The sequence below is a fragment of the Octodon degus genome, unplaced genomic scaffold (assembly GCF_000260255.1).
Source record: "Octodon degus isolate 3935 unplaced genomic scaffold, OctDeg1.0 scaffold00071, whole genome shotgun sequence".
Taxonomy (NCBI): Eukaryota; Metazoa; Chordata; class Mammalia; order Rodentia; family Octodontidae; genus Octodon; species Octodon degus.
In genome coordinates this window covers 8,668,224-8,693,407 of record NW_004524647.1, presented here as the reverse complement: position 1 = coordinate 8,693,407, position 25,184 = coordinate 8,668,224, and the positions used below count along the sequence as shown (strand labels likewise).

General features: G+C 35.5%; 1 protein-coding gene across 1 annotated transcript in view; it reads right to left on the bottom strand.

Annotated features, from left to right (window-relative positions):
• Net1 (neuroepithelial cell transforming 1) overlaps positions 1-25,184 on the bottom strand; it is a 73,229-nt gene that overhangs the window by 27,696 nt on the left and 20,349 nt on the right. Inside the window, exons 2-3 of the mRNA XM_023719763.1 lie at positions 20,105-20,171; positions 14,503-14,562 (exon numbers count right to left, since the gene is read on the bottom strand). Of these exons, the coding sequence (XP_023575531.1) occupies positions 14,503-14,562; positions 20,105-20,171 (127 nt within the window). The remainder of the gene's footprint in view (positions 1-14,502; positions 14,563-20,104; positions 20,172-25,184) is intronic.

Below are 25,184 nucleotides of genomic sequence, written 5' to 3'. Positions count from 1 at the left end.
TTCTCTTCATTCTTTGTTGTTACATGAGTTCTAGTTTTCTGTTATTGTTTTCTTATTTCTTCCTTTTTCCTTTCTGCCTCAATCAGTTTCACAATGTTTGTTATGACCTTTTGTGTCCTCCATCCTTGCTTCTAATCTCTTCCTCTTCTTTTCTCTAATTTAGTCCCCTAACCTCTTTTAAATTTTCTCCCTTGAGGGTAAAACTACCATAGTGAGGACTTATTTATTGTATACAATTTTCTGGTTCATTTGAGATTACATTATAGAACGAAAAGTGGAGAAAGTTGGCAAATTAATAGTTACCTTGTTTAGTCATTTTGTAGGCTATTCTTGATGCTATTGTCATTGCTGATTGCACCACTTCAGCCAAAGTGGCATTATTGTTCTAAGCAGTTCTTCTTGGTATTCTAAAGCTGCGATTCCCTAAAGGTCATAAAAAAATACAGTGGCTTGGCCAAATGGGCAGCAATTCTTCATCTTCCACATACTGAAACGGGATCTAGCAACAGACTAAAAACACAAAGCTCGCTACACAGAAAAGACACTCCTGAGAAGCAGTCTAAGGTTTGTAACTACTAGCATAAAGCTATTCACCACAGGCAATTCATAAGCATCAACCCAGGAATTAAACTAAAGAAGGAGGAGGAGGAGGAGGAGAAAGAGGAGGAGGACGAAAAGGAGGAGGAGGAGGAGGCAGAAGGAGGACGAGAAGGAAAAGGAGAAGAGGAGGAAGAGGAAGAAAAAGAGGAGGAAGAGGAGGAAGAGACACTACAATAAAATGCAGCCCCAGATATCCAGCTCACCAAAGGCATACCAAGGAACAATAAGGTGAAATAACACAAAACCCACCCACCTAGATGATCTGAAGAGTCAACAGCAGAAGTAACAGAACAAGTAAATGAAGCTCTAGAAAAAATAAAATCCTAAATAGTCCTTAAATAACTACAGAGATGGTGACCACAATGAAAAACATGCTTAGTGACTCTAGAGTAGATGCCGATTTAAAAAAAAAAAAGAGAGATGTTTAGGAAAATAATGGATATCATGAATGCCCAATATAGTAAAGAAATGAAATATAAAAAACAGACTAAAACAGCCAGCTAGATTAAAAATTCCAATGAAAGAATACACAGAATGAGCCAATGTGAAGACAGAATATCAGGTATAGAAGACAGGTCTGTAATTATCAGTCATCAGAAGAAAGATTTCTTAAAAATGGCAAGGACCTCAGAAATCAATTCACCAGCTGCTAGATGATGCAAAAAAAGGATAGAATAAAAAGATGATAATAGTGTAAGAAGATCCTATAAAAACAGTATATAAGAATACACTATAAAAATAGATTAGTATCAGAAGAAGATGCAAAGAATAATAATATAAGATTGATCGGAGTTAATATAAAACCAGATAGTCATAAAAATGACACAAAAAAAACCTGTTCACAGACATCATGGCAGGAAACTTCCCTGGCAGCAAAAAAGCATACACATATGTAAGGCATACAGAATTCTAATTAGCCATGATCAAAGTAAATCTACAGCAAGAAATATAATAGTCAAGATTCCAGAATTCAACATAAGAACAGAATATTAAAAGCTCTTAGAGAAAAGAAACAAATCATCCATAAAGCAAAGCTTATCAGATTCACAACAGACTTCTCAACACAACGTTCAAGTCAAAGAGAGCCTGAAATGAAATAGTTCAGTAAACAATCAACAAATCAGATTGATGTATCTACAAAACTATCTTTCGAAGTTGATGGAGAAATAACATACTTCCACGACAAAGAACACCTGAGAAAACTGATGAACACCAAAACAGCACTCCAAAATGCTCTGAAGAACACTCTAGAAAGAGATAACAGGGATTACAATTCCATCAACACTAACACAATGAACTCACCATGGAAGGCAATCAATTAAACACAGGAGAAAAACAGGGAGCCAACAACAGAAAAATAATACGACAAGGATAAGTCAATATACATCAGTCATAACCATCAATGTTGATGATCTCAATTCACTAATCAAAAGAAACAGGCTGACAGAATGGATCCAAAAAACAAGAATCAACAATATGCTGCACATAAGAAATATATTTAATTCAAAAAGAAATTCATAAACTGAAAGTCAAAGGATGGAAACAGTACTCGTTGTAGGAAACCAAAAATAAGAGAGGTAGCTCTTTTATTTGCAGACAAAATGGATTTCAAACCAAGACTGACTACAAGAGAAAAAGGTCACTACAATCCCTATAAATGGAACAACCAAGAAAGAGGTAACAAGCCTAACTGTATGAAGCAAAAACCAAAGAACCCAACTATAGAAAACAAGCATTAACAGACACAAAAAGTTAAATAAGCACTAATACAATTGTAATGGGAAACCTAAATATCCCACTGTCACAAATAGATCAACTACACACACACACACACACACACACACACACACACACACACACATTAACAATGAAATATTAGAACCAAACCAAACATTTGGACAAATGGACTTACTAGAAGATCTCTACATTGTTCCACCCCACATCAGAATAGACATTTTTCTCTATTCACAGGGGATATTCTCAAAAATAGAGCACATAGTACATATTAGGTCAGAGAACATGCTTAAGTATATGCAAGGTATCTGAAATTATCGCATGCATATTATCAGACCATGGTGCAATGCAATTGGAAATCAAAGGCAAACACAGGAACTTCATAAACACAGAAATTAAATACTCTCCTGAACAACCACTGGGTCACAGATGAAATTAAAAAAGAAATTAGACTTTTTCTTCAATTAGACAATAACACAAATACAACATATTGGCACTTACAGGACAAAATGAAAGCACTCCTACAAGGGAAATTTATAGTAGTGAATACCCATATCAAGCAAATGGAGCAAACTCATATAAACTTGATGTTGAGCCTCAACCTCCTACAGAAAGAAGAACAAGTCAAGCCCAAAGCTTGTACAAGGAAGGAAATCATAAAGATCAGAGCAGAAATTAAAGAAATGATTAAAGATTAAGAAAACAATACAAAGACTCAGTGAAGTGAAGAGTTTGAATCAACAACACTTAGCCAAGCTTATCAAAAAAGAAAACTCAAATCCATGCAATTAGGAATGTAAAAGATGTGCCTGACAAATAGCTCAGCAGATTAAAGCACCTGCAAGCAGGTGCAGGGGCTGGAGGTGGGGGTGGGGGTGAGTTCAATCCCCTGGTCCTGCTATGCTGGCCCCGCCCATGGGGCACACTGAGATAGCAGTTGAGACAGGGTGTGGTGACACTCGCCTGTAATCCCAGCTCTTGAGAGGCTGTAAACAGGTGGATCACTATGAATCCAATCTAGTAGTGAGACCCTGAACACCCACCCTGTAGATCCTTCCCTAAAATACAAAAAAAAAGAAAGAAAGAAAAAGGCAAAATCACTAAAGATATGCAGAAATCCAGAAGATTGTCTTTACCTACTTCAAGAATTTGTATTCTAGTAAGATAAAAAAAAAAAAAAACAACAACAGAAGAAATGGATAGATTCCTAAATACGTAATTACCAAAGTTGAATCAAGCAGATATGGAAATTCTAAGTAAATCATATCAGTCAACAAATCCAAGATGTAATGAAAAACCTACCAAAAAAGAAAAGCCCAAGTTCTGATAGATTGACTGCTGAATTCTACAAGAAAGGAGAACTAATGTTGCTACTTCTTAAATTCTTTAATGAAACTGAAAGGGAGGCAGTACTCCTAAACTCATTCCTAGAAGCAAGCATTATCCTGATACTAAGACTATAGAAAGACCCAATCAAGAAAGAGAACTATAGGCCAATCTCCCTATGAACACAGATACAAAACTCCTCAATAAGACACTGGCAAACAGAATGCAGCAAATCATTAAGAAGATAATATACATGACCAAGTAGGATTTATTATAGGGATGCAGGGATTGTTTACCACACACACACACACACACAAATCAATAAATGTCATATACCATATATTAAGAGAACCAAGGAGAAAAAACAAATGATCATCTAAATAGATGCAGAAAAACCATTTGACAAAGTCCAACAGTCATTCATGATAAAAACCCTAAAGAAACTTGGAATAAATGGCCTTTGTCTCTACCTGATAAAAGCCATCTATGACAACCACCAACCAACATCATACTAAATGGACAAAAACTGAAAGCTTCCACTCTAAAATCAAGAACAAGACAAGCATATCCACTATCACCACTCTTACTCAATACAGTTCAGTATTAGCCAGAGTGACTATACAAACAAAGGAAACAAAAGGAATTCAATAGAGTAAAGGAAGAAGTCAAATTATCATTATTTGTGGATGACATGACACTTTATATAGAAGACCCCAAGAATGCCACCAAAAGACTTCTAGATATAATAACCAAACTCAGTACTATAGCTGGATGCAAAGTCAACACTAAAAAATCAATAGCTTTTCTATACACAGATAACAAACTTACCAAGAGAAATATTAGGAAAACAACAACTTTCATAACAGCATCCAAAAAATGAAAAACCTTGGAATCAAGCGTATGAAGGAAGTAAAAGTCTTCTACATTGAAAACTAGATATCCTTTGTTCTTGGGTAGTAAGAATCAATATAGTGAAAATGGCCATAGTTACGCAATTTTTATATATTTAATGCAAGATCAATCAAAATTTCAAAGCATAATTCATTTGGAACCTACAGCAGAGTCCTACAATAGCAAAGGGAATTCTCAGCAACATAAGGAAGGCAGGGGACATCATAATCTTTGACTTGAAATTATACTACAAAGCTAGTGTGATAAAAACAACATGATACTGGCAGAAAAACAGACCTGAGGATCAATGGTGCTAAAAAAAAACCCTGGTGTTTCATATGCCAAAGATTAAAATTAGACTGTGTCTCTAGTCTTCTTGTATACTTTCTTGACAGATAAATTATACATTTATTAAAGTTTTCCTTCTTTTAAATTTCACCTGTAGCCAAATAATGTAAAAAAAAAATTAAATAGAAAGCTCTAGAAATAGTTTATAATCTTAAATTGTGTGCCCAAAATAAATAAATAAATTATGCCTCATTCTTAGCATCTTGATAAAACCTTGTACCTTCCAACTACACTGGCCCAGAATTGAACCATCTCTTTGTTCAGTATATTCCATTAGCCATTTAGTAACTGTCAACAGACTGACTGCTACAGTATAGCAGTGTTTGTGTGTGGGGTTGACTACTATTAGCCACTCTAGGCATTTATGAGGCATCCTCGAATTTATTCCCTGTGAATAAGGGGGGATTATAGTACTCTGGGCATCACAGCACAAAATTAAAAGATGACAATTTATTTCAATTGCACAATGTCTTTCTAGGTGTACTGTCATTGTTCATTTTCATTTTAATTTTTTAGTATAGATAAGAAAAAGTCACCGGACATGGAAATGCATGCTTATAATCCCAACACTCAGGAGGTTGCAGCAGAAGGATTGCTTGTGAGTTCAAGGACAGCCTGGGCTACAAAGTGAGTCCAAGGCCAGTGAACTGGATAGTGAAAATCTGTCTCAAAAAGACAAAACAACAACAAAAGAAGTGATAGGCAATGAAATAATTTCTACAATAATAAAACAGAAAAATATTTTAAGATAAAGAAAAATTAAGACCTCCAAGATTCCATAATATATCTTACATTTATAAAAGTCCAGTGCACCTAAATGACAATGGTAAAACAGAATGAATTATAATCTCTTAAAAATATTATTAAATAAATACTTTGTTCTTTGGAAAATAAAATGAAATTTCAATGCTTACAAATAAATCTGCTCAAAAGAAACTCAAATATTAAAACTGTGTTTAAGGGACCCTACTAATATACCAAAGGTTAAAAACTAACAAATAGCTCTAAACTCCAGATCGCTCAGGTTTTGCTGAACATACTGTAAGAAAGTTAACTGTGTTAACACTGCTTACTGAATCTATGTTTAGAATCATGAATAATTCTGGAAGATTATGTACAAAAAGGGGCTGTTAAAAAAAAAAAATCCAAGAGTTGAAAGCGGATAAAAAGAACACCTAAATATCCTTTCAGTGTATTCTTTTCTTTTTAATGGCTATAATGGCTATAAATTTCTTGTTTAAATCACTATTTGCTATTGATTAGGCTTTATAGGGGGTTATACCTTATCCTTCTTATATTTTTTAAAATTTTGAGACAAGGTCACTGTATTGCCCAGGGTTAACTTGAACTTGTGATCATTTTGCCTCAGCCTCCTAGAGTGCTGGAAGTACAAGAGTTTGCCAATATGCCCCAATGGCTAGGCTTTTATTTTGTATTTTATAACTCTACAAAGGCAGAAGTCAATTCTAGAAAACTCACAGCAATGCAAATAAACTTTGTAGCCAGAGATATAGATAAGCTTATTAGTCTTTTTGATATCTAATTTAGCAATGTCATTCCAACATCCTTTCTTTCACTGATTAGAATACTTGTGTTCTTTGGCCAATCAGAATACTTGTTTCTCTGGCCAATTTTACTATCCTGTGCTTTCATTCTTCACTAAGTTAAATCACTGACAAATCTTAACTCTAAAGAAAGTATTGGGGCCAGGGAGATGGCTCAGTGGAATAAGTGCTTCCCTGGCAAGTGCAAGGGCCTGAGTTCAATCCCCAGCTCCACAAAAAATAAATAAATAAGTAAGAAAGTACTAACACAGCAAAAGAGAAAACCCATACACAAAATTTACAACAAAAAGAAGAAACAAATTTCTCCCAAATGTCAAAACAAGAACAGAAAGTAACAAATCACAACTTCAGGAGACTTTCATGGTACCAGTATTGTACATAAAGGACAATGAAGACCAGGGGTCTTCTGTGATAGCCCTGAGATGAGATAAACCCCTCAACTGCCAATAAAACTTCAATGTCATGCTAATTTGAAAATAGCAGCTCATCTGGCAAGGGTTCTGAAGGATCCAATTCTTTGGTTAAGGGCAAGAAAAGTGCCCACAGAAATAGAAGCAATTTGGACTATATAAATTTCAAAACTACAACTGCTGTGAGAAAAACTGTTAAGAATACAATCCAAATTGAGTCACGGCAATAAAAACAAAGACGAAGACCTGATAAAACAGAGGGAGTAGAAAATAAAGATTTCAGAGGGCATGAGGCCATTCTTTCAAAAAAATCACTTTAAGATACTCTCTACCTAAAGAAACCAGACCTCCTTTAGAAGTTACTGGTTTTAAGGATACAACAGAAAAAACTGTACAAGTAGGCCTGCAGTAATAGACTTATTATCTTGGAAGACAAAGAGGATAGTAAACCTCTAACATAGGGTAAGACCATGTCAAAAAGGCAAAGGAATCAACCTGAAATGGCTAAAAATGGGTAAATTAGTAAGCATAACTGCTAAAATGAATGTGTTTACATCTTTGAGTTTGTGAAAGTATTAGAAAAAATACTTTCTTTTAAAGAATGCTAATGAATTACTTTTCCCCAACTTTTGTTTTTATTAGTACATGTTTACAATACACAGTAAATTAAACTTATTTTAAAAAGAAAGAGTTACATGTCTTATCTTTACTATAAATCAATACATTGGAAGAGTCAAATGGCTAATGTGGGAAATTTTCTTTACATACATATTCCAGTTAACAAAGACTGATAAAAGTGTATCACTGTTTTGCAATACACAATGAAAAAATGATATAAGCGATGGTCATAAACTTTCAGACTATCACAAAAATGTACTATGTACTTTTCTGAAGAAATAGATAATCCAAAATACACAAATCTAAACAGGCTTTTAGATCTACCCACCAATTTATTAGAAATACAAGGAATAAGGAACACGGTAATACTACGGATGCAATCTTGAATATCCATGAGGTGGAAAGCTCAACAGAAAAAAAATGACAATTTCTTTAACAATGAAAAATAATACAAAAAAAAAACTTCAGAGAGGTCATTATGGTTGGGATATAGCTCAAGATAAAGCACCTGTCTAGCAAATGTGAGGTCTTGGGTTTAACTGCCAGCACCACACACACAGACAGACACACACACACACACAAAATTAATCTCAATGTATGACTCTTTTTTTAGAATCCAATTCAAATAGTAAAAAGCATGTAAGTCAGGGAAATATGTGAACACTGAATCTAATGTTAGTAAGGAATTGTTTTGTCGTTTGTACTATTTTATGAAAAAGTTTCTAATTGTGTGTTTTAAAAGTACTTATCCTGGCAAGATAAAATGGTGGAACAGTAAGTGCTAGCAATTCAGCTTCTCCAGGACAAAGTATCCACAATCTGTAAAACAACAGCTTAAAGAAGAACTACAGTAAGACGAGGTGTACAAGAACTATGAGGGAACTGGCTCTTTGAAAGAATACATAAAATAGATATACGCTTAGCCAGACCCACCAAAAGAAAAACACGCACAAGCATGCAATTATAAATAAAAAAAGTGGCACTACTGAAATCCAGAAGACAGCTACTTTAAAAATTATATTCCAACAAATTAGCAAGTTCTGAAAATATCGTCAGATTCCTGGACACATACAAGCCAAAAAAACTGACTCAAGAAGAAAAATATGCCTCATAACCAAACAGTAAGCAATGAAATTAATTCAGCAATAATCTAACAACTAAAAAAAGTCCAGGACCTGATGGATTCACTCTGGAATTCTACACAAGCTTTAAGGAAGTTATATTACCAATACTCCTAAAGCTATTCAAGGAAATGGTAAGGGACAAAATGCTCCCAAATTCACTCATGGAAGCTAGCACCACCCTCATCCCCAACCCAGATAAAGACCCAACTAAGAAGTGAATGATAGGCCAATCTCCTTATTGAATGCAGATGCAAAAAATCCTCAAAAAGATATTGGCAAAAACAATATAACACATTGTCAAACAATGATATATCACAATCAAGTAGGTTTTATCCCAAAGATGCAAGAACAGTTCAACATATATAAGTCAATAAATGTAATACATCACAAACAGGAGCAAGGTGAAAAACCACATGATCATATCAGTAGAAACAAAACTAAAAGCATTCCTCCTAAAATCAGGAACAAGACAAGGATGTCTACTATCATCTCTTCTATTCAACATAATTCAAATATTAACCAGAGCAATTAGGCAAGAGAAAGAAATAAGAGGGTCATGTACAGGAAAGGAAGAACTCATTATTATGTGGAGATGACATGATATTCTACGTAGAAAACCCAAAGAATTCCACCAAAAAACTCTTAAAAGCCAGCTTTAGCAAAGTAGCAGGATATAAGGTTAGCACAAAAATCTTCAACATTTATGTATGTCAATAATGAACAGGTTGAACACATGCAAACATCGTATTATCTCACTAGAGTGAGAAACTGAAAGAATAATTAAAATTTGAAAGGTACAATAGATACTGTGAAAGGGAAAGAATTCGTTCAATGAGAAGGAAAAGCAGGGCGGGGAGGAAAAGGACAAATGATATTTATAGGTATACGTGCAGAATAGTTTGGATAATTGTACTATCAATTTCTGCTAGTTTTTTGAAAGGAGCAGTTTTATGCTTAAATTTTTTTCCTTTTTATTCCTATTTTTTTTTCTTTTGAATTTTCTACAACTTTTTTGTTATTATTCAGTTTTATTTTTTCTTTAAACCAATGTTGCATGTTTATATCTGGTAACCTGAACAAGTAATTTGAAGATCGCATCACACAATACAGCAACTATTTTTGAATTCCTATTACTTTGTTTAGTGAAATTTTGTATTGTTTCTAATGCTGTTTTTTCTATTACTGTTTTGTATTCTTTAAAAATATAAAATAGAATAATGACAAATTGAGAATTATGAGAATACCATTTAAAGCGGTTTCAAGAATAATGAAATATCAAGGAATTAACTTAGCCAAGAAAGTAAAACACCTCTACAAAGAAAACTACAGGGCCTGGGGAGATAGCTCAGTGGTCTTAAACGCCTACCCGGCAAGCGCAAGGACCCAGGTTCCATCCCCAGTACCGCATGCTGTGCCAACCCCAATCCCTGAGAGCATCATGCTAGAAACTGAAACCAGGCATGGTGGTGCATGCCTGTAATCCCAGCCCTCGAGAGGCTGAGACAGAAAGATTACTATGAATCCGAGCTGCACAGCAAGACTCTGTACCAAATAACTAATTAATTAAAAAGAAAACTACAGTGCTCTGAAAGAGACTGAAAAGGACATCACAAAATGGAAGGAAGTCCTCTGCTCCGGGGGAGCAAGAATCAATATTGCCGAAATGGCCATAATTCCAAAACTTTTAAACAGATCCAATGCAATCCTGTTCAAAATACCAACAGCATGCTTAGATCTAGAATAATTCTAAAATTTATATGGAACCAGAAGAGACTCAAATAGCAAAAGTAATTTTGGGCAATAAGACGAAGACAGGCTGCTTAGTAATGCCTGACTTTAAGCTATACTACAAAGCAATAGTGATAAAAATGGCACAGTGCTGGCACAAAAAGCAGACAAGTGGATCACTGGAACAGAATTGAGGATACAGAAATCTCCCTAGACATACTGAACTATTGTATATTTGACAAAAAGACAAAGTCATATGTTAGAGGAAAGACAGCCTATTCAACAAGCGGTATTAGGAAAATTGGTTTTCAGTTTGAGGAAGAATGAAACTGGACCCCTATTTCTCACCATATACTAAATAAAAATAAAAATAAAAATGGATAAAGGATCTAAACATTAAAACAGAAACATTACCCCTACTAGAAGACAAAATAGGTAAAACACTTGAAGACATAACTATAGGAAAGGATTTTCTAGGCCGAACTTCAGTCACACAAGCAAAAGCAGCAAGAATCAACAAATGGGACTGTATCAGAGTGAAAAGCTTCTGTACAGTAAGAGTCCGAAGAGTGGAAAGACACTACAGAATGGGAAAAATGTTTTGCCAGCTACTCCTCAGATAGAGGACTAATACCTAGAATATACAAATAACTAAAAAAAAAAAAAAAAATCAAGCCACCTAATATTAAAGATCCAGTCAAATCCAATCAAACAATGGGCAAGATAAATGAAGAGATACTTCACTGAGGAAAAAACACAAATGGTCAACAAATATATGAAAAAATGTTCAACACCTCTGGTCATTAGTGAAATGTAAATTAAAACAATACTAAGATTCCACCTTACTCCAGAAATAACAGGAAGCATTATGGAATCAAGTAATAAATGCTGGCAAGGCTATGATGAAAAAGAAATGTAAACTAATAAAGCCATTATGGAAATCAGTATGCAGATCTCTCATGGAACTGAAATTAGGAATTTCACGACCCAGTAATAACCCTGCTAGGTATCTTCTCCTAAAGTTTAAGTCATCATACTATAATGATATATGTATACCAATGTTTATAGTAGCGCAATCCATAATAGCTAAATCCTGGAAGCAGCCTGTATACTCATCAACAGGCAATTGGACAAACAAAATGTTATATATACTATTTGGCTATAATGAATGAGACATCTGACACATCTGTAGGAAAATGGACCTGGAAAATATAATGGAAGGGAAGATGAGAAGAATGAAGATGTGCCATAATAACCCCAATTAATATAGGTACCATATGTCATAACATGAGCTAAGACAAATAAAATCAAGAAAGTAAGAGTAAGGGAACCAGAAGAGAAGGGAAAAAGAAAGGGGATTAAAAGCGGGGGGGCTGCCCCTTAGCTCAGTTCTTTAAGTGGCTGCTTCAACAAAGCAGTCAGGCTCAGGTTGCTGTGGTTCGATCCCCACAACTCAAGCCAGCCAAACCTTCCCTGAAGGCATTCGGAGCAAAAAAAACTGCTGGGGGCAAGAAACAAAGCTCAGTGTTCTGAAGCACAAGGACTCAGGTTCAATCCCTGGTACTACATGCTGTGCCACCCCAAAACCAAGTGTGGAAACACATGCCTACAAGCCCAGCGCTGGAGAAGCTGAGACAGGAAAATCAGTATGGGTTCCAACTGCATAGCGAGACCCATACCAAATACATAATTTTTTCTTTCTTTCTTTCTTTCTTTCTTTCTTTTTTTTTTTTTTTGTATTTTAGGGAAAGGTCTACACGGTGTTCAGGGTCTCACTACTACAGCAGACTCATAATGATCTGCCTGTTTGCAGCCTCCCAAGAGCTGGGATTATAGGTGTGCACCACCATGCCCAGTCTCAATTGCCATCTCAGCATGCCCCAGGGGCTGGGCCTGCATGGCAGGCCCGGGAATCAAACCCTCAGCCCCTGCACCTGCTTGCAGGTGCTTTTATCTGCTGAGCTATGTGGCTGGCACAATAAATTTTTTAAAGAAGCTGTAATATGTATATATAACCATTCCCCCCTAGATGACTATAAACTGTATGAATTGTGAACATGAACAAATACAATTTTTTAAATTATACACTTTTTTTAAATGACAGGAAGTCTTTTGAGAGGGGATTCATGGCAATGTGTCTTTTATTGTAATTAATTTTTTCCATTTTTTAAAATTAAGTACTTATCTTTTAGACTTTGAAAATAATTGACAGATAACAAAATATTAAGACATAAAATAAGAACACTGCTACAATTTGCTTCAAAATAACCCAAGGGAGGTAAAAGTCAGTGGACAGATGAAACAAGATGGATCTGACCATATTCTAGTTAACTGGACTGAAGCTGGACTGAAGAAAAGTAGATCTGACTATGTAAATACATGTGGGACACTATAAAACTGTCTTATTTTTGTAGACAATTTGATTGGAAACACACTTAAAAATACTCAATGTTGCCAGTTCAGACTTTTAAATACAATATTTTTCTCTAGGTTCAAAGTTTATTAATTAAATTTACTGGTACATTTTAGGTATACATAATAACATCCATCATAGGAAATTTGTACCTCTACATGATATAACTTGATTCTTTTTTGTTCCCTTTACCTGCCCTTCAAGCCTTCTTCTGTTTATTTATAAGAGGTATTTATTATACTTACAAAAGGTTCTCCTGTTTTCATTTTTCCTTTTCTCATTTTTTTTCTTCTTTCCCTTCCCTTTCATTCCCTAGCCCCCCTTCCCATTTGAGTATTTTCTATTTCATAGGATCTACTATTTTAAATGCAACTAAAATTGTTTTGCAAAAAGCCTAACACTTAAAAACACATCATTTTTTTTATTTTTATGTATTTGGTACAGGGTCTCACTATGCAGCTCAGACTCGTAGTGATCCTCCTGTTTTCAGCCTCCCCAGCACTGGATTACAGGCATGCGCCACCACACTGGGCCTTGATGACTGGTTCAGTGCGTGCCAGGATGGGGCCCGCTTGGCATGTGGTACTGGGGATCAAACCCTGGTCCCTGCACTCGCCTAAGCAGGTGCTTAGTTCACTAAGCTATCTCGCCAGCCCATAAAAACATATAATTCTTATAAGAAGATACTATATACTAAAAGAAAAAAAATTGACTTGCTGGGTTTGCTAAAATGTTAACAGGCAGTATCGATAAAAAATTAAGTTTTAGAGCCTAGCATGATGGCACATCACTGTAAATTCAGAATCATGGAAGGCTGAGGCAGGAGGACTGCAAGTTGGAGACCAACCTGGTCAACTGAGATTCATCTTAACAAAAACACTAGGGATACAGCTCAGTGTAATGGTCCTAGGTTTAATCCTTAGGACTGTAAACAAAAACAAAAACAACAACAACAACAAAAAAAAAGGTGGAAAATATTGCTTTTATTTAGTAAGAAGTACCAGCTGCTCAAATAAGCATGTCAAACATTTGAAACAAATCTCATTTTAAAAATGTAAAGCTTTTTTCATAGTAATCTTTTCTCTAAAACTAAGATGCTTTCATAAAATTTGCCATTCGGCAAAAACAGAGAAAGTTCAATGCTACTAGGCTTTTGGATGATTGTACAACTTTACAAAATGGATATACAACTATTTTATAGAAGTGTGCACTGAATGTGAGTTTACCATTGGCCTCATGTGAGGCCTATACAGGCAACATTTGACTTGCAGAATTGTTCAGCTTGCCTTTTATTTTTTTAAATTGACTCAATATTAAAAAATTAAAAATAAATAAACTGACTCAGTATTTCCAATTCAGATTTCAGTCAAGGGTCCAGATTGTGCCAGTCCTACATGTACCAACATGTTAAAGCACTGCAATACTGCCTCTTTCTGAAGGACATGGTGTTCTGCTTTTCACCACCATCTCTCTGATTACCTCTTTGCTCTGTATACGTTATGGCCCTGGCTCCAGCATTTATGTTTCTGAGTACCAGTTACAATCCAACATTGTTTTGAAGAGTGGTATCCTAAGACACAAAACAGCACGATGATGATATCTTAAAGAGGAGCCGGTATTGCTCAGTATTGTACTTGAAAGCACACACCAGCCATTCTTCTCCCCCATAAAACAAAGCATTTACTCTTCTCCGTGTTTCCTGCAAATTTTAAAATGTTTTTCTCTGACTGGGCAGCAAGGCTTACCTTCAGATCAAGGCTGCTAACACTCACAACATCATCATCTTTCTCTCTTCGTTTTCTTTTCTATAAGAAAAAAAGATTTCATCCTTTTATAGAATTGCATGTTATCCCATTAAACAAGGAAACTATAAAAATCACTTTTAAAAAGAAAATTATTTTGATGAAGGCTGCTCATAAATTGTCTCTGGCACATATCATCTAAACAAGTATCTCTTAGATTTTTTGCTGTACAGTCATTCTACCCACTTAAAAAACTTATGTAAAATAGAACTCTTATGTAAGTCATGGACTGTGTACTTGTTAGATAAAAAGTAAAATATATTTAATACAGAAAAGTAATGAGATTTTTTTAAGGGAACCCATTATTTATTGGGAGGGGGAAAAATTCTTTTTTAATGCCAAAGTAATTAAGACTTGTTGCCTGAAGCAGATTTATGAACTGGAATATCCACATCCTTGAAGCATTTTCCAGTAATAATTCAGCTCTGCCACTGCCAGCAGTAGAACTGTGTACATATCTATCATTTCTAGTTCTTAATCAATATTGAACACTTACATAACATTTCATTATTCCCCGTCTCAAAATGACTCTTTACATTACTTTTCACACAACCTAGCTCTTATAAAATCTTACAACTGACCAATCAGGCATTTATTCCATTTCTTGGCCCCAAATGAGAAGACATTGCTGGGAGACTGACTACAATGCAGCAAGACAGAATGAACAGAAAAAAAGAGGAAAGAGAAAGTCCAGATAGATGTGGGAGAAATAAGAGCCAGGAGGTCTCAGAAAGCAAGCCACCATGAAAACAAGAGAGAAGCCAGAAAAGCTGTATGAACCAAGTTTGCTTATAAAAGTGGAGGAAACAAAATTTACATAAAAATGAATAAAAATTCCCAAAGTCAAATCCAACACAAAATCACTGCAAAAAGAGAAATGGTTTATAGATGTGGTAGTAGACCTAAAGTGTGCATGCTCGAGCAGGCTATGTATTTCACTGAAAGCTCTAAAACACTGTGTTATCTTATTAGGAAATGAAGGCATGCAAAACAGATACTATTTTAAATTGAACTGAAAGGCATTAGAAAATGATTTAAGAAACAAAGGAACAATGTAAATAAAAATGGGGGAAGCCTCAAAAATAAAGTTTTGAAACTCAAGGAATGTTTATTGACCTGAAGATCAATCGCCTCCAGACAAGTATGAATTACGTCACTGCAAATTTGAAAAGCCAGCTAATCAAAACTCCTGTATTTATGTATCTTATCTGTGAACACATTCGTATTAACAAATAAGGATATAAATAAAGTATGGAAGATATGGAGGGATAGACATGGTGTTGACAAGGGTTAGAGAACAGGTTGGGGATGGAAGGATTTAAGTGGGGAAGGAGAGAGAGAAAGAAAACAAAGTACCAAGCAAAAAGATTAAAATATGGGAAAAATTACAAACAGAATTATAGGAAATTGTATATACATCTGAGTATACTAATAAAGAAATTTAATAGGTTTTAAAATATTCTATGTAATTTCTTTTAAATATTTTCAAATATCCCTTTAATCAATCTAGAAATCACACAAGTATATATGTAGCATGAGGTAGTACAGCCAAGTACATCCAACCTCAAACCATTTGATGGGAGTTTCATTCTTTCATCATGTCTATGATACAGTAAGGCCTCATATACACATAAGTTCTCTTATTATGTTCCTAGATCTATTTATCAATTTGTGTGCTCTTATGATACTGCGTCTTAATAACTAATAAAGTGATACACTTCCTATCTTGTATACTAGTTTTGTTTCAAACCTGCTACTCTTTCACATAAATTGCTGAATGAGATCTATTAAAGTCGAACAGAATTTCTATTAAAACTGCATTGAATATGGAGCAGTTTTGTAGAGCACTGATATTTTTATGAGAAGCTTTCCCTGTATGAAACTATGCTTTAAAATTTCCTCCATAAAATTCATAGGCTTTTCATGAATTTATTCCTTGTTTTAATTATTCCTTTTTCATAAACGTTTTTAAGTTTTTTAAAAAATTTATTTTATTTAATTTTAATAATTTTATTGAGAAACAAATAGCAATGAGACAGTTTCAAAACCAATTAGTAGGCCAGTTTCAATTATTAATAAATTGCCTATTGGTGTCTTTGTAGTGGTTATTCATAGTAGAAGATGCAGACATGATATCCTGTCCACAAACACTATTAGAACAAATCTTTCTATTCATTGAATTCAGGGAAAGTAGCTGTATATCTACCCTATTTTGAAAATAAAGATACAAAATGTTCTTTCATTTGTATCCCCCCCCCTTTTTTTTGTTTTGTCAGAGATGGGTATTCCATTGTCATTTAAATATTGTAGGGGCGTGAATTCAGCAAAATATTCCAATATAGTCCAGTAGTCCATAATAGTAGTGGGTTTTCTGTAGGACTGGCAATGTCAGAAGTTGTTGACTTGAGCCTTTTACAGCTCAGCATATTAATATGGCTTTACTTTTTAAACTTCGTTTTTATACTTTTCTGCTAGATGGTTAAGACCAAGATAAAGCAAGACCTATATAACAAGAAATGTAACTTTGTATCTGACAAGGTCAGTCACATCTCCTCAGGATTTATCCTGAAACCCAGTTTGTAGATCCTTTGTGAGTGTCACCCATGTGGATGAGTCACAGCACACAGTTAAAAGGAAAGAGAGAACATAATCATCATTAAAATTACATTTGATTGTTTATAGCAAGCCTATATAAATTCTATTGACTTTTTAAATTCTTGTTTAAAATTATCAGTTCAATACCTACTACTAATATTCTGCTGCTGAGCACTCTACAGAAACAATTACTGTTTCTGTCTCTAATTTTTTTTTTTTTTTTTTGCGGAACAGGGGATTGAACTCAGACCCTTGCCCTTGCCAAGGAAGCCCTTATTCCACTGAGCCAGCTCCCCGGCTCTGTTTCTAATTTGTATACCACTTTTTTTTTGTTTTTAATCTTATTGTGTTGGCTTACTGTTTTGAAGAATAGACAGTGATAGTAGGCTTTGTCTAAAAGTAATGTTTCTATTATTTGGTCATTACAAATGTTGTTTGTGATAGGTCTCACACTAAGGAAGTCTGCCAAGAGTTCTATCCTAAATGGGTGATTTTTTTTCCCCTTACCTTTCCTTCTATCTTGTTTTACTCTACTGTTCTTTGTCTAACCTCTATGATTAGATGCTTAATTTTTGTTTCTTTTTCAAACTACACCTTAAGCATTATAAATTTTTCTTATTACTCCTTAATCATATACCAGAATTTTCAATACATAAATCAAGAGACATACCCTCTTTTGTCATAGGAAATCTATACCAAATGGTTTTCCCAGCTCTCTAAGATACTTTCTTTTGAATGCAGGAAAAAACTGCTGAAACTTCATTTTTTTCATGTATCTTAATAAAAATTCATGTACAGATAATGAATACACATATCATCAATTATATTAGAAGGTTAAAAACAAGGGTGATTTAATCAGACTCCAAAGAAGTCATCCCCTGGGGCCAGGGAGATAGCTCAGTAGAGTAAGCACTTGCCTAGCAAGCACAGGGTACTGAGTTCAATGCCTAGTTCGGCAAAAAAAAGTCATTCGTAAGCTGAAATTATCGTGACTATTTGAAATACAGATGCATGCCCACTACCATTAACATTACCTTAAGTGAAAACTGTACTTTGAGGTACTAGTTAATAAAGGCAGTACAAAGATAATTATATCAAGAGTACATGTTCACAATACTTTTTGTTGATAAGTTTGTACAACAAAAATATGGAGATCCTTTTCCACTGAACTTCTTCTGTTTAAGGTTAGGCTCATCAACCTGTGAGGGAAAGGAGTCAAGATGCGAAATGCTTCAAAGGAAAATGTAGAACTCTATTAAAACCACGAGGGGTCAGGGAAATGGCTCAGTGGAATAAGCGCTTCCCTGGCAAGCACAAGGGCCTGAGTTCAATTCCTGGTTCTGCCAAAAAAAAAAAAAAAAAAAAAAAAAAACAAGAAAGAAAGAAAGAAAGAAAGAAAGAAAGAAAGAAAGACCCGCGAGACTTTTGCTATGAATGCTTCACCAGCTAGATTCATGTAATGGGTACAAAAATACAGAAATCTGAACAGGAATGCCCAATAGAAACAAACACTAAATATGAAAGAACAACATACAAATTAGCCAAATCTATCAGAACACCATCAAAATAAAAAGTAGTAGTATTTGGCCAATTAGAAACAGAATTAACTTTGCTAGTTCTTTTAAATAAAACTCATGATCTACTTATATATTATATATATATATATATATATATATATATATATATATCCCCCACTGAGTTTTAAGTACAGAAGGAATCAATTTTCTGGTGTCAAAGCAGAAATCCTAACCTAAGCATCAGTTCTTCTCAACAGTTGCAGTCATTCTGTTCTCTGTCATTCAACTCAGCTAGAGGATATGATTTGTCATCAAGCTGAAATTTCTGTGATTGTTACAACTTTGCTACATAAACTATGCTCACCACATACCACAACCTTCAGCAAAAGCTTATCTCGTTCTTATAACTTCTGCTTGCCACCCAATAAGAAAGACAAGCTCTCTATAATCAACACCTCAGATTTTGGAGACTACTCCTCTGGGATCTGTTAGTGTCAATAAAATTTCCTTTGTCTTCCTGAGCTCCTGAAAATGACCTGCCATTGATTCAATTTTTCCCACAATAATATCACAAAAAATTACATGCCTCTGTAGTCTTACCCTAAAAAAAAATGCAACAGTCCCTATGTATTAACATGATCAATACAAGAAAATACTTCTACCAAAGTGTAAAATTTTTTGTATTTTTCAATTGAAAAAAGATATTAGAGGGGCGGAGGTGATAGCTCAGCAGTATAAGCGCATACCTGGCAAACACAAGGTCCTGAGTTCAATCCTCAGGACCACATGCCATGCCAGCCCCAGAACCCAGGCACATTGTACTAGCCCCCGAACCGGGTGTGGTGGCACATGCCTATAATCCCAGCACTGGGGAGGCTGAGACAGGATGATCACTACAAGTTTGAACTACGTAGCAAGACCCTGTATCAAAAATTTTAAAAAAAGATTTAAAACAAAAAAGCTATTGGAGAATATGCATAAAAATAACTTCATGTTTCATAATACAGACTCTTAAATTTAACAATGGTACGAGTAAGGAGGATACAGTTAAAAATTAATGGATATGAATGCTCTGCAAAATGTTTTTATGTACTTGAAGAAAGAATACTTTCTAGCTTATCTGTAGAAAGGACTAAACTAGGCTGTCAAAGATGGCTATAGAGGAACAGCAAGATAGCTCAGCAGTCTAAAGCACCAGCTTAGGCAAGCACAGGAACCATTGTTCGATCCCCAGCACCACAGGCCACGCCAGCCTCCACCCCCAGGGTGGGATGAGCCGGCCACACACACACACACACACAAAAGATGGCTATAGAAATTCTGTTCCTCAAAACACTCAGAAGTACAAACATGAACTGTTTAATAGACTGAAAGACAACCCAGGAGTTAATTCCATCTAATGCCTTAAAATAAAAACTCAGATGTCTACTCACCAAGGTGAAGTCCCAGTGGGGGCCAGGTGTTAAAAAAGTAAAGGAGCTACCCCTCCGAAGGGAGTATCTATTAACAGAAAGGAAAAAAAAGAAAGAAAAAGAAAAAGCAGAGTAACTTTAGTATAACAAAGTACAAGGCAGATAAAAAGCTATCTTTCCCATAGCCTCAAAATTATTTAAAGCAGTCTGGATTCAATCTTAGAAATAGCAGAAACAGTGTAACAAAACAATATGTAGCAAGGTATAGGTTGTGATCATTTTCAAAATGCATAGGGGAAAAGTATATATAAAATTAGTGAATACATTGTTTAAAAATCATTAAACTAAGTAGAGTTTAATTTCAGGAGCTCATGTATAATTCAATAATAAATTTAGTAAATCAAATAAAATTTTTGAATAAATTTGAGACAAAAGGGCCTGGAGATATAGTTCAGCAGTCTAAGCACCTGACTGGCAAATGCAAGGACCTGAGTTCAATACTGGATATCGCATGCCACACCGGCCCCAGAACCCCAGCCCTGAAACTGGATGTGGTAGCACACATGGGTAATCCCTGCACTGGGCAGAGTGAGACAGGAGCGTCACTGTAAGTCCAAGCTGCATAGCAAGACCCGTACCAAATAAATAAAATATAATTTAAAATGAAAAATGTTTGAGATAAAGATCTCATGTAAGACTAAAATTTTAAATGTTTTAGGTTTTTTTTTTACTTTCTCTCCAATCAACATAAAGTATGACAATGCTGAGACAGTCCTTCTTCACCTTTCTTAAATACAAACTTTATATATTTAAAAATACATTTAAAAATCATGAAATATAGCTGCCACAGAAGATACAGTTCATAAACTATCCTTACTGGTGGTCACTTCAGATGTGAAGAAATATGTAACAAAGATCCCCCTCACCTGTTAAAGTAAATGAAGACCAACAATTGAGCTTGCTGTAGTAAAGGGGTCTGCTATCCTCCCTTGCATTTGACAGATACTCAGTAGCAGCTAGAAGAATGTGAAACTGTATAAGTGGAAAAGAGGCAGCTCAAATATGACTTGATCAGGGGTTGTAAGGTCACCGTCCATTTGTAAATTTTGTCTCTTACCCTAACCCTTAGGTTCTTTCTTCAGTATAAGTTACAGAAACACCATTCATAGTTCCCATTCCTGCAAAAATTTACGCACTTAAATCAAAAGTGCTTCTGTACTTACTAAATTAAATAAATAAGTAGAAGTGTGTTGTTTTGTTAAGGAATGCAAAGGAAAAGAGCTATAAGGTCAAAGATATCAAGTGGCTTTACAGAAGAATGAATAATACTAAAGCTCAATTTGAAAGAGAAATAGCAATTAGCTAATTAATGAGACAGTGAAATTAATTATGTTCAGTATATTTCAAGTAGTTTGTTTTGTTTAACAAAGAAACAAAAAAGGACTAAATCATGGTAAAAGGCCTCACATACTACAATGGCAATATGGTCTCAATCTTGAACTCTAACATGAAAGATAGAATAGAAGAAAACAAAACTGGTCAAAAAAATTAACCAGAATGCAAAGAGGAGAAACTGAGTGGAGAGAGGGTTAAGTGACAAACCTAATAAAACAAATGTTTTCTCCCTAAAACTAGTTTCACTTACTACCAAAGTTTCTGACATAGGGAAATATAACATCACTAGCAAAATGAGGATTTTAGGCAGAAAGGTCTTAAGACACTGAGCATACATATTCCCTAGGTATTTATTTGGGAAAAATCAAAACAGTACTCAAGGAGCTCAAATTTTCTTAGGGAAAAAAACAACTTAAGGAACTGATCATTCTACCCTTTCCTGCCACTTACAGACAAGTCAAGCAACAATAAAGAAAATAGGTATGATTTTTTGATGAAACATCAGAAGAAATATTAAACTTTGCAAAATATCACTAGAAAATACACAGGTATATTATCAACAAATGGTAAAAGGTTATGGGGAAAGACAGGACCTTCATACCATCAGTCTACAGGTCACATTTTTTTAAATTGCCCTAAGAAAGTGCCACTGTATACTAAATGGAGAGCCACCAGTGGGGAATGGGTAACCAGCAGCAGTTGTGACCACAGAAGAAAATTTTTAATCTAATAGAAACATGTACCATAAAGTGATGCTTACACTATTCAGTAGATACTTTCCTTCAGTTATAGGACAAGTATTAAGAAGAACTACAAAACCAAAGCTATTCATTTCTTTATTGAACAGAAACTGACTATAGTGACAGAAAAAAAATTGTTCTCTGAAAGCTAAAAAGAAAAATAGTTCTTAAGAGACTTAAAGATGTTAACAAACTGGAAAAATATTTCCAAATGGATGGCTAAGATTCTTTCCAATACCATTTGTAATCAGCTTCACAGTAATGCTATTTTTTCTCACTTCAATAACAAGTTATTCTTCATTTTGAATACCCATGGAAAAAAGAAACTTAAAAAAACAAATTGTGCCCAGAAAATATGTGTAGCAGTGCCAACTTTCAAAAATCTTGGAAAGGGGCCGAGGAGATGGCTCAGTGGAATACGCGCTTCCCTGGCAAGTCCAAGGGCCTAAGTTCAATCCCTGGTTCTGCAAAAAAAAAAAAAAAAAAAAAAAAAAAAAAAATCTTGGAAAGATACACTTATTTTTTAAAATAGGAGTCAGACTCAAATGTAATACCTATTTTAGATTCTTGTGGGAAAACATTTTCATTTTCCATAAAACATTAAAAAGTGACCTTTCCAGAAGATAAAACAGACAACCCACTAAATGAGGGGGGATTTAGAGCCTGAAATGAAGAGCTAGAAGAGGCAGTCCTTCAAATTAAAGTATTTCTTATTTAATTTTCCTGTGATTACCCTTGGCCTTCTTTCATATGACTTGATAATCATTTCTGAATAATGTAAATTACTTGCACACTAAATTTGTTTTAATATAAACAAAGCAAAATTAGAATGGTATACTTGTTGCTCGAAAAGAAAATCCCCCTGTTAATTCACCACCCTATCCCACCCCACCCCAACCCAACCACAGGAATCAACCTCACAACTGAACCTCACACTTGGTAGGCAGGTTCTGTGCCGCTGAGCTAAATCCCTGGCTATTAATTCATTCTTAAGCCAAACTGTATTTTCAGACACTGTGACCTGTATCACTGCCCGCTTCCATTATGGCAGATTAGAGCTGAAGCAGAATTACAAATAGCAGGAAAATATTCAATATGTCTGCGCAAGCTCTTTTTATAAGCATGCACGCGCACGCGCACACACACACACACACACACAGAGTTTATATACACATATATATGTCAGATACATATTAGTTTGCTACCTCATTCTGGTTTTTCATGCTACACTAGTATCTATAGTTTTTTATTTAGTTTCCTTTATTATTTAGAATTAAATTTTCACAATATCTAATATATGTAGCTATTTTTTTTGTATATTAAACTTCATTCCAGGCCAGCTGGCCAGATAGCTCAGAGGGGGGATTTAGAGACTGAAATGAAGAGCTAGAAGAGGCAGACACAGGGGCCAGGAGTTCGATCCCCAGGCCTGTCATGCCAGCCCCATCCCTGGGACAAGCTGAGACAGCAATTGAGACTGGGCGTGGTGGTGCACGCCTATAATCCCAGCACTTGGGAGGCTATAAACAGAAGGATTACCCAAAGTCCAATCTATGTAGTGAGAGCCTATAGAACTTGTACTAAATACAATAAATAAATAAATATACTGCTGCATTCCAGGAACCCCCAGACCCAGTACTAGCCCAGCCCTGGTGAGTGTGTGGGAGAGCTTCTGGCTACGCTGCACCGGCAGGACCAAACGGTCCCAGCCCAGGCGCAGTGTGGGTGAGACCCTTTTCCACCTCCTTGAGACACCCCCCACCACTCCGCAGCACCTCTCACACCCTGCCTGCTGAAAAAGAATTTCTGCCGCATTCTGGGAACCCCAGACCCAGTCCTAGCCCAGACCCAGTGTGTGTGGGAGAGCTGCGTCTCCCCCCCACTGCACCGTATCCTCTCCAGACTCAATTCAGGCCTGGCATACAGGCCTGGGATGAAACACTGCAGCTGCAATCTCTGCAGAGAGTGTAGGGGACAGAAGCACCCAGCCAATCCAAAAGCAGAACATCTTGCCAGAGGGGCACAACAGGTTCACCCCCAAAGAAAGCAGCAGGAAGGAGCTGAGCACAGCAGCCAGACCCAAGCCAGGCACAACTGGATAAATCCAAACTTTGTAGATCTGCAACTGAACTTTAGTAGGTGCTAAGGTTATAACTACAACAAAGATCTACCACAAAGGTCAGAAGACAGTGCCACACAATATGACAACGAGAAGGAGCAAAATGAAATCTCAGAACCCAAGCCCAACCATAACAAGTGCACAGGACACTCACAGAACAAACTGGGAATCACACAGCTGAAATCAATGAATCAATGGCTTCTGAAATAAAGACACAGCTTCAGAAAGGTAAAGAGGAACTCAGACTGGAAATGAAAAAAGAAATCCCTGAATTAATAACATCTGCAGTAAAGAATCAAATGCAAAGACATATAGAGGAAACCCAAAGCCCACGCAGAACAAGTGCAGAGGACACTAGCTCAGCTCAAATGTATGAATTAATAGCGCCAATAGTAAATAAGCAACAGCAGAAAGTCATAGAGGAACTCAGAGCGGAACTCTTTTCTACTAGCTCAGCTCAAATGTACAAATTAATAGCGTCAACAGTAAATAAGCAACAGCAGAAAGTTATAGAGGAACTCAGAGTGGAACTTTCGGAAATAAGAAAAGATTCTCTGAACTCATAGGATCTGAAGTAAAGAATCAACTACAGAAACATAGGGAAGAAACCCACTCTGAAAAAAACACTGCAGTAAAAGAACTTATAAATGCTTCTAAAGAACACATTGATAAAAAAAAAAAAATAGAGGACATTAAAAAAATGATGGATTCCTTGAAGGAGCAATACAGGAAAGAAATAGATCGCATGAAGCAGAGTCAAACAGATATAGAGGAATGTAAAATCACAATCACAAGCTTGCAAAACCGTTTAAGTGAAAGTGAAGACAGAGTTTCAGATCTTGAAGAC